Source organism: Siniperca chuatsi, linkage group LG16, assembly GCF_020085105.1.
Source record: "Siniperca chuatsi isolate FFG_IHB_CAS linkage group LG16, ASM2008510v1, whole genome shotgun sequence".
Taxonomy (NCBI): domain Eukaryota; kingdom Metazoa; phylum Chordata; class Actinopteri; order Centrarchiformes; family Sinipercidae; genus Siniperca; species Siniperca chuatsi.
The window spans coordinates 14,734,347-14,745,149 of record NC_058057.1 but is presented as its reverse complement, the minus strand read 5'-3'; the positions used below and the strand labels follow the sequence as shown (position 1 = coordinate 14,745,149).

General features: G+C 39.6%; 1 protein-coding gene across 1 annotated transcript; it reads right to left on the bottom strand.

Annotated features, from left to right (window-relative positions):
* Nucleotides 1-246: 246 nt before the first annotated feature.
* tmed10 (transmembrane p24 trafficking protein 10) lies at nucleotides 247-6,383 on the bottom strand. Its single transcript, XM_044168394.1, has 5 exons — nucleotides 6,108-6,383; nucleotides 5,033-5,153; nucleotides 4,377-4,450; nucleotides 2,523-2,649; nucleotides 247-1,691 (listed from the first exon to the last, which is right to left on the bottom strand). Exons 1-5 carry the CDS (start codon nucleotides 6,282-6,284, stop codon nucleotides 1,570-1,572), a joined length of 621 nt encoding a protein of 206 aa, XP_044024329.1. The 5' UTR covers nucleotides 6,285-6,383; the 3' UTR covers nucleotides 247-1,569.
* Nucleotides 6,384-10,803: the final 4,420 nt, after the last annotated feature.

Sequence of the window (10,803 nt, the reverse complement as noted above, 5' to 3'; positions counted from 1 at the left end):
ATATATCTTATTTATTTAATAATATTTCTTCATCTTATTTATTTATCTATATATCTATATCTATATATATATATATATATATCTATCTATCTATATATATATATATATATATATATATATATATATCTATCTATCTATCTATCTCTATCTTACATTTGTGGGTTGATGAAACGCTTTTTAAAGTCAAAAACCACCTTTTAGACCCCATACATTACAAACAGGAAATATGTTAGACTACACCACAACTAATGTAAATCCATCCAATATTTTATTGAATAAAAGCCCAACACAAATTTACAAAATTTATCAGTCAACATAAAAATCATTGATTGCGCACAAGGCGCATGTCCATTGTTAAAAATGTATCCATGACAGATGCCTCAATTAATCCCTGTCAAAAACAATCTGAATATTTGCAACCACCCACATTCTCATGTAAACCAAGCCTCATAAGTTCTAAAGAAAAGAAGCACGCTGGATGGATCTGCAAGTACTGTAATTAGGAAGTGATATTTTGAAAATTACAAGAGGATAATTAAATTTAGCAGTGTGTAAAGAAAAGGGGCGTATGACAAAGGAAATTTCACAAAATGTTCAGATAGCCTATTTTACATTTCCCATCAAAACCTCCATCCACTGCACTCTGACAAGAGAAACTTACATAAGTATGTATGAATTGTATCATAGGTGTCAGGTGGTTAAATTACTCATAGCCATATGCATACAGTATAATGCTGCAAATTCCTTCTTAAAAAAAGACATGGTTTTTGGTTTCTGGCTACTTTTAATTGGTGACAAATGAATGTTCCGGTGGTCCAAAAGCAAAACAACAACGTGCAAGAGCTCATAGAAGTGACCTAATTCATAACTAAGAGAATATTACTCTGACAACTCACAATCCCCCCAAATAATATACTTGTAGAAGCAACTAAGTAGAATTTACAATATGAAAAACTAAAGACACGGTTAAATTTATCTACCAAACATGTATGCAAATTAAGTGACATAACAGAAGTTCAGTGGTTGCCAATTTTCTCAAAGTAACAACAAACCTCTTTTTCAAATAGCCTTCACTTGATAAAAAGGGCACCAAGGATCTAGTTTGCTTGGCATGGCAAAGAATGTGTACATCAACAGAAGGGCAAAAGACATTCGCTCATGGCACATCCATTCAAACTGAGCTCAAAATCAAACATCACTGTTCAACTGATTGAAGGAACAAGTTCTTATTCAGTAAGCTGCAACATTCAAAACAGTGCAGACAGAAACGTGAAGTACCATGGGGATGGACATATCTCACTAATGCAGTGACACACACCTCCCATGTCTCTCAGTGCATTTCTCCCTACAGCGCTTTTCATGTTTCAAACCACTAAATAAGCAGGTGAATCATTTTTCAGAGGACAACCTTGGTACTCTTTCTCTTACAGCTGTGAAAACTAGAGTTTGAGCCCCTCAACCCCACGTGCTGTTGTTTACTGAAGCTAGTCCAAGGAGGGTGGATGTTGGGATGCGTTGGCTGACTGGCAGGCAGGCAGCTTCCCCCGAGGTAAGGAGCTAGGGGTCGCTCTACTCGATCAGCTTCTTTGCCTTGAAGAAGCGCCGCAAGTAGAAGACCTGCCATGTAGCCAGCCCAATGAGACAGCACATGGAAAATATGCTGAAGTACAGCACACGTGTGTTGGTGGACTCTGGAGAGTGGTTAAAAAAAAGAGGGGTAAGTCATGTTATTGGTCAGTGACTAATACTTTTTGTTGAGCTGGCCAACAAAAAGAAACAACTTTACTTGTATTCCCTTGGGTAATTAAACCCTGACACTTCCAAAAGCTCGGCAGACACTGCGTTTTTATTAATCTTGTACATTTTGTTAAATCGCACTACAAATCATCAAAATCAGCCTTTCAGCACGGCCAGAACATGCGACTTTTCTGCTCACACTGAACGGGAGCATGGAACCCCGGGTTGGGTTTTGTCCACTGACATTTCCAATAAAGCTTATTCAAACAACACGACTGTGTCCTCAACAATGTTGACAAAGAGAAAAATGCAGACAATGTGGTCTGACTGTTCTTCTGCAGCAAAGTTCAGTTTTATATCACAACAGTCTCAATCATGACTGCAATTTTAGCCACAACATGTAAAATACTACTCAAATAACATTAAAAAAAACAAGCTCACTACAGTTTATCATGGCTCTTTTGACAACAGCCATTTTGGAAAACGGATTGTGGAACTGCTCAAATTGCAAGTACATTTTTCTGACATGCCAGAAACACATCGTATGGTCCAAAAGCCTGATCATTGAGGCAATTAATCAAGTGTCAAGAAGTCCCCCCCTCCCTTAAACTGCACATGAAACCTTCAGCTGACAACCTGATTCTAAATACGGGGTTAAAATCAGGCTTCATCCATACAGTGTCTGACAGCTAAAGCATGTACATTCATTGAGAAAGAGTTAGCAATTATGGAACGATCAATTGTTCTTTCCCTGTGGTCAATGACTAATTGCGCTGTTTTCCTACCATTGGTGTCTCGCATCTCCTCCTCTCGCTTCTTCATGTAAGCAAAATCATTGACGATAGACTCTGACAGGTCCTCCAGTCGTCTCAGCTCGACCTCGAGAGGCTTCAGCTTCTCCACCTTGGCAATCTAGAGGGACAAAACAGAAGTTACTACAACCACCGAATGAATAGTGATGCCTGAGAAGCCAATTGTTGGAAAGATAGAACTAATCTTTAGGCAGTGTCATTATATACTTTGTCCAGCAAGTGTCACTCTTGAGCTGTGCACAAACCTTATGCGTTTAAACAAACAGTGTATGCGTTTAAACAAACAGTGTATTTAGTCTTGTTCAACTCTGGTGTGAACCGACCAGCTGCACCACCTGAGAAGGTGAGTCTTGATCTTTAACAAACTCTGGTGTGGTCGGTTTGTGGTGAAAACACAAAATGGACCAACCACAGGACTATGTGTTAATGAATGTGTGATGTGTACAAATTTAACAGCTAAAGTGAACAAATTCATGAGATTTAGCTGATGATTATGGCAACCATTTTCCTTCATGTTGTGGTTCAGGACACTTCCTTACCTTCACTATACGTATCAGTCTATTGCTATTTTATTTACGATGGAAGTCTAGCTGCTGCAGTCTCAACTAAAACAACTATTTCTGCGATTTGCTGTCAGCCACAATAATGAACTCTGGTCTGTGTAGTGTTGATGATGCAAAACGGGTCATCAAAACTGCCCAATGAATAGGTAACTGTCGGTTTGTTTATAGTAAGTCTTTGTGAACCCTAAATGGACAAAAACTAAACAGCAATAATACCTGTCTTTCTCTCTGGTCTGGACTAAATGAACCAAACTATAGCCTTAACTACAGATTTAAATTGTGCAGCAGCCTCAGGCATGGACATTAATTTCAGCTCCACCCACCCGCCCTCAGACAGACATGCCCACTTGAACTCTCTCTGAACATCCAACTACAAACTCCCTCAGCAGAACAGAACGTCATGTTCGTGCAGCATGTGTGGGAAGGGGGGTGATTCTCAGCTCACAATGCTTCATCACTTCTGTACTTATTATTAAGTGTTGCCTGAGGCAGCCATAGTTCAAAGTGCTATCCATTCTCAGAAGAACTATTAAGTAATGTAAGTGATGATGCAGAACAACGTGTCCCTATTTAGGAAAATACTGAGTGATGTGGAAGCAAAACCTCTTCCACCGATTTCCTTATTTTCTATACTGGGACACCTTGGCGCCATTATCATGTTTTGACAAGGGACAGCTGGCAATACAACTTATGCAACATAAGGCATCTCCACGAGAATAAGTATTTAATGTGGCATAAATGTAAATAAGGTACCGGAGCAGTATATTCTTGTTTCCACAGTTTAACTTGATTTATTAATCTGATGAAGTCCTTACTTATTTCGATGTTGTACAACAGTTACAGGGAAAGGATTGTATGTCTCTTGCATCTCTTGAAACTGAACTCACTTTGTTTCTAAGATAGTTGAGGGCCTTAATCCTGACTAGGGGCAACTTGCACATTTAACCAAGTGGGTCAATCTGCAATTTTTCCAAGTCCAAAACCAATTTCTCAAAGGAGAACCAAAGTTTATATTGTATTTAGGACATGTTGTGACCTTTAACACTTTCACCAGGCTGAGGACTGCTGGCAGTTGATTAAAAAGAACCTGTGGCTTTCTAGTTTTTCAAACCAGAATAGTGAAAATATGTACTGAAACTCCTGCGGCAAGACCAATGACCCAAATCCACTGACCTAGTCTACAGGCTGCAGACAGACTCTCTTTATCTGCAGTATTTGTTTCACTCTATAAAATTAAGCAGATGGTCCGGACTCCAACACTTACCTCTTCATAGTTTTTGGCCTCCACACCATGCTTCATGTCCAGATTGACCAACTGATCAGGCACTCTTCCAGTCCCTAAATAAAAAGAGCAGAGATTTTAGCATCATATGCAATTAACTGAATTAAAAAATTGTGTTCACTCATTGTGCTAGTAAACCTAGTCTAGTTCCAGAATTGCATTTACATGCCAACTAAGAAACTTTTCACTGTTCGACTTATTTTTCTGTACGAATCAATATTAGTTTCCTCTCATTCCATCCACATTATTACTTAACAAGAATGCAAAGTCTTTTTACCTTTTCTAAATAACTACTGTTCAAATATAAATAATTACATAAAAATGACAGTGGTTCATTTACATGAATTCACATCTCTAATGTCATAACCATCTATTCATATCACAACAAAAATATCACCAAAGGGTTAAATGTCATTATACATTTTATTTCTAAACAAAGTGGAGCAAAATGTTCATCATAAACCCTGACACTCAGATCTTTGCTCTTGCTCAAAGACATAAACTAATTATATTTGTGGGTTGATAACAGCTGTAGCACATTCTTTATGTATATCTGTCAGTGAATGAAAAATAATGACATTGCCTTTGGTAAGTGTTGGTGTGTCGAGCTGCCTGGTTTTGGGGGTTAACACACTTACCCATGGGCGATTTGCTCTCAAAGCACACCTCAAACATGTCATAGTCCTCTGTGGTGAATGCAAACTTTCCTTTTGTTGCATCTTCCTTGGAGTAAAGAGTGTGGCTGGAGGAATCTGTGATCTACAAAGTTAAAGAAAATAATGATATAAATATTAGCTGCATTTCTGAATCCATTAAGGACTTCAGCTTGGGCCTTGGGAAATTGTGTTGGGCATTTTAATAATTTATGTCATTCTATTGATTTAACTGTTAATTGATAAAATAATCAACATATTAAAAGACATAAAGCTAACGGCTACTTGAAGCCCCAGTTGACTGCATTAAAAGATGTAAAACATTCATCAAAACTAATAATTTCCTCCTTAATACCAGCAAACCATTAATGTTGGTTTTTATTTAGCAGCTGCTAAAACATGCAGACTGTTTTACAAAACCTTATTACGAATCTTTTTTTTTAATGATAATGCAATTGGTTAATAATAACGAGAGGATAGTAGGCCCTGTATGATGTATGGAGGAAATCTTTAGACCCCATTCCTTTATATAAAAGTAGATACAAGATACAAGCTGTCGTTGACGTGTATATTAAGCAGCTAATGTGCTAATGGCGCTAGCTTGTGGCTGCCAGCTGAATGGACGGTAAGACTGACGTGTAACAGCAGCAGAACCGAGCCGATGACACAGATTGGATTAATTCACACAATATAGCGTTAACACACAATAATTGTTAAATAGACACCTGCAATCGTTGATATAATGGGCGTTCATTTGTGTCAGAGTAATTTGAATTTATGTCAAAATGTATCTTTAACGATAGTGTTAGCTAGCTAATTAGCTACTAAAACCAGGAAGACGAGTTTTTCGGGGCCTAGGTTAGCTACAATGCTAACAACAGTTGTGACAATTTTCAGCCGCACTCCACCGACAGTTCAGACTATACTTAACATAAACTATGAACTTCATTTGTAACTGCTAGCGTACTTAAATAAACACAGACGTTAACAGACAGGAGCCGTTTCGGCCTCAATACAATCTGGTTACGTTAACTGTAGCTAGCCGCAGGTCTGTGCTCACCTTCAGATTAGTTTTGGTGTTCGCCTGTTCGCTTATTTCATACTCCCCCGTAACGAGGACGTCTTTGTGGATCTCCTCTCGTAAGCACTTTCTTGAGTTGACCGGTAAAAAGAAAGAAATGGAAAATACAGATTCAATAAGAACCGGTAACAGCAGTAGCGCAGCGAGTCGAGCCATGGCTACCCTCAACCGACCAACCAGACCGTGCCAGCCAACAGCTTAACACCGAGTTCCAACTCACACAGCCGGCCTGACTCAACCCTCCAGCGCCGCCGCTGACCTGGAGGGAGAACTACGCTCCGTCTGTAGCTAAGTGGCCTGTAACGTTACATGCACAGGGGAATAATTAAATAGGCAACGTTTGAAAAATCTAGAGATTTGTGACCCGTAAAGTCATAGTGATTAGATTTGAACATGGAAGCTTTTTTTACCTGGGAACATAACTTTCAACCACATCTCACTTCATCAGCAAAGAGAGCTAGCTTAGGTGTCATATATGTAAGGTAAAAACAAGTGGTCTTATGTATGGGAGGGATGGGTGGTCTACTCTTTTATGTTAGTGGTGAGGACCCTCCTATGCAGAAACGCCTTCCATTTTCCTAACGCCTACACCTAACATCTTGCAAGTAAAGAGGAGGAAAGTGAAAGGAAGGTGCAGCAGGTCTAGGTGGAACTCCAGCGGTTACAAGGAGTGGATGATGAGAATCCCACCCCAATGTAAGACCAGGACGGACACTGCTAACTTAATGGAGACCACCAGAAGACTCCATTATGTAGCTGGGTTGTCAGAACATCTAGCCAAAGTCTTCAAGTCACAAGTCCCTTACCACAAACCATTCAACAGCTAACGATCTCTGCTGGTACACCCCAAAGACATGTCCCAGTGAGGAAAACGGAAGTGGAGCATGACACACATGCAACATCTGTGGGTAACACTACATTAGTGCTATGGCGAGGACCCCTGACAACAGGAGTCAATGGATGGCTGGAGAAAGATCAAGGAGGGCAATCACATCCAACACGGAGACTCTCCAGATATCTTCAGATATACAACATGACTGAAGTTGCACCCTTAGATCATGTGTTGACACCTGAGCTAGCTTGATTTGCCGAAGAATACAATGAGTCTGAAAGCTAGTAAGTGGGCCTTTCAGCTTAGATTGCTTTGTTATATTTGACAGGTTTTGTAGTCTTGAGCTTTGCAGCGTGTTGTGAGGTACAGGTACCACACAGCAGTGATTACACCAGGTGTATTTCTAGTTGCAAGCTTCAGATAATGTGCACTGCGCAGTACCTGCTGCAAAAACATGTTGCCAGTTGTGACCTTAGAGTACACAAAGCCAAACATGGAACAGGGGCAACCTGACCTTGTATTTACTGAAAGGGGACAGTACACTATAAATATCACCCTTCATATGTACAAATACATCCCATCACCATGTGCAGTCAAGCAACACAGCACATCGTACAAAGGTGCCAGAAATTCAATGGAACAACACATAAAGTAGTGTGTGCTTACTAATTAGAGGGATAATACATGGGATGTGTTTTAAGCTTTGTGCAGAATGGACACGGTTCCTGCCCAGAAGGCAAGTAGGCTCATGTCAATACATTTCAGACTTTGTAACAGATAGGAGCCCCAATTAAAAAATATATACAAGCAGATAGTTTTCCTTTGAGACCAAAGTTTCTTACATTTATGACCTGGGGCCCCCTAGTGGGACAAAATGGCCATATTCCTGAGACTAATAAAGTGAGTGGCAACGTGTGGGAACACTTGTGCTAACATGTAATCAAGATAGTGAGAACCACAGTAGATCAGTGGCTTTCACTTATTTTACAGAATATAAAATAGCAGTCTTAGATGGGAGTTTGTGGCACTAAATCTTTTTCAAATGGAGATTAATAGACAAATACCCCTTTGCAGGTCCTTGACACCAGTCAGGGCGCCAGATTCTTTATGACTGAGTGCTAGGCTGCTGTTGTTTTTTTTTTGTTGCTGTTGAGTCTGGTCTGTTGTGGCTGTACGGTATTCAGCATGAGATAAAGTCCAAGTTGGTCTCTGTAATGAGAATGAATGTGTGACCCTCTTTCATACCATGTAAACTCTCTTGGACAGTAGACACATGCTTTAGCTGAATGAGCAATAATTGATATACTTCTATCACTGTACATATTTTAAACCTGCTGCTATATAAATTGATATTGATACTGCAGGTGTAAGATTAGAAATCATCTCTTTTCATTTTGTTGTGCTAGTCTTTCACAATTAGCCCATTGATATCTATAAATTTTCACTTAAAAATGTCTTCAATATTACCATAGTTGCATAATAATCCATCAAGTATGTAATTGGTAAATCCGGGTTACAAAACAGACATATCATGCTCAGTGTTGGCTGGGGTATTTTGAAAATCCCAAAAGATATTATTTTTCTGTCAGCAGCTCAGGGATTACCCACTTACATATGATAGAGCTGTCCAGTTTCCAGGGAAACATCCTTGTTACTGATCCCACGAGACGAGACGAGGACACGCTGCTGTGTGGGGAGTCTGGCACTAAGTGAACAGTAATTATTGGAGAAGAGAAATCCCTCCAGTATTGTAGCTTAGTGCGTCAAATAACCTCTAAGAATAGCATGTCACACACTCTGCCATGCTACAGAGCTTTTAGGCTAGAAATGAAATTCCTAAAACTTTATATTCATATACCTGTGACTAATCTACATTTTTACACGTTTTAATTATGCTAAAATGTGAATATCACACCTGCCCATTAAACCTTACCATTATCTCTCGAGTAGATTTTGAGCAATATTCAATGTGGATTAAATATTTCTAGGAGTGATATGCAGCCTGTAAGCCACTTGGAAAGGTACTTCAATAATCTTACTATTGACTGACTAACCTTTTTATCACCTCTGGGCATTGGTTCAGCATTGCATGTCATTATGAAAGTCCTACTTTACGGAGGAGCACACTTCCTTGAATGAGCATGCTGACGCAAGTATCTACACACCCTGCGCTGAATTGCTGGCATTGTTTGAGTTGTGCTCGTTATCACCTCTAGATACTGAAAATACAAACAAAAAGCAGACATATGCTGATAAGAGCACAGAATCCAGTTCAAACCTAAATTTGATTAGTCATACACTACCACAGACCGTGTCACACAACTTATGGAATATCTGCATTGTGTCAGATGGACTCACTCTGTTGACACTCATGACAGTAAAACAAAGAAAGGAATATGTCCAGAAAAGACGTCATTTGCTTCAGTTAAAGTGTAATTTGGTGTCATTGTAAACACACTAATGAGTAACTCTGCCACAGGGGGAAGACACTGAACTATTCATAGTTTCTTAAAGCTTTCATACCCTCTCTCTACAAAGGTAAAGTGTCAGGGGATGGGTTTCTTTGAATATGGAGCCGAGCAAAACTGAGCTCTTGTCGTCATGGCACGGAGGCAAACATGGCTGTTTCATCATCACTGTGCTCACAATTACACCCAGGCAGGGATCTCTGTCTGTCTCCCTTCCTGCCATCCTCATACACTCATCATTTTCTCCTTTCCTCTTCCTCACCTCGCTATTACTTTCCTCCTCTCTTTCTATCAGGCGTACGCTGTCTGGTTCCTCCCCTGGGTTGCAGCACCGACGCAGGTTGGCGTCATAGTGGTCTAATTTTACTGCTGTTGATGCTGATGTTAAAAGAAGCAATAGGCACCTGCTATTTCTGCTGCTACCCCATCTCCCTGGGGCCGGCAAAGAGGTATTAATAGACCGAGTTATTAGGCGCTGCATGGTCGCACATAGAGGCTTTATTGAGGAAAAAGAGGCTTTGCTAAAGTGCAAAGAAAAACAGATAGGTACTCAGCTGTTACTCAACAGCACAGTGCTAACAAAACAAGAGACTTTGTAAAAACACAGATTCAATCATTTTAAGTGTTTCGCAAGCAAGAACCAAGGAAGTAGTATTGTACTTCTGCAACGTCTTTCTTCATTCTTTAAACTATATCAAATATTCAAATCTTTTGTTTAGTTTCAGGTTGTACTTTAGAGGAGCAGGCCTGTATCCATACAGGAAGCAGAGTAACACTGCTGATATCTTCGCCGTGTTACACAAAAGGGTGTGTCCACGCTGGAAGGGCTCAATCGTCAGAGTAAGTTAGTTATTGTGTGATGGTAGTCTTCCGCACAGCATGTCACTCACGCGCACACACCACGCATTTCCTGTGAAAAGCCATTAAGCAATCTGCTTTCCTTTACATGGTGAAATATTGATAAAGGGTGAAATGGGCAAGTGAGGTGAAAGAAGGACAAGTAGAAGGGAGGGGTAGGAAAGGTTTGATTAAGTGTTGCACAAATAACACTATGATCACCTAGTTTAATTTGAAATTCAATTCATCACTGACCATTTTGTTAATGATGAATTTACCGTATTCATGTTTTTAATTGGCCTTCTGAGTAACAATTTTCTGTTTAGAATAGATGAAAGAGACATGATTGCATTAGTGTATACAGAGCCAGACAGAAGCATGTAACTCGCAGCTTTAAGAGTACCTTACATGCATGAAGCTATGAGTTGAAATAAAGCACCCCAAATGTCCTAAATTTAATGAAAACCATGTAGAAAAATAAATAAAAAATGAAGACAGTTATAGTTAATAGGGTCAATGTTCTTAAAAACTTGTGTTC

Coding starts and splice junctions, on each gene's coding strand:
- tmed10 (XM_044168394.1), bottom strand. CDS start 6,284: ATGGCTCGACTCGCTGCGCTACTGCTGTTACCGGTTCTTATTGAATCT. Junction 4,451..5,032: donor TGAGAGCAAATCGCCCATGG/GTAAGTGTGTTA, acceptor CTTTTTATTTAG/GGACTGGAAGAGTGCCTGAT. Junction 2,650..4,376: donor AGGCCAAAAACTATGAAGAG/GTAAGTGTTGGA, acceptor TTGTCCCTCTAG/ATTGCCAAGGTGGAGAAGCT.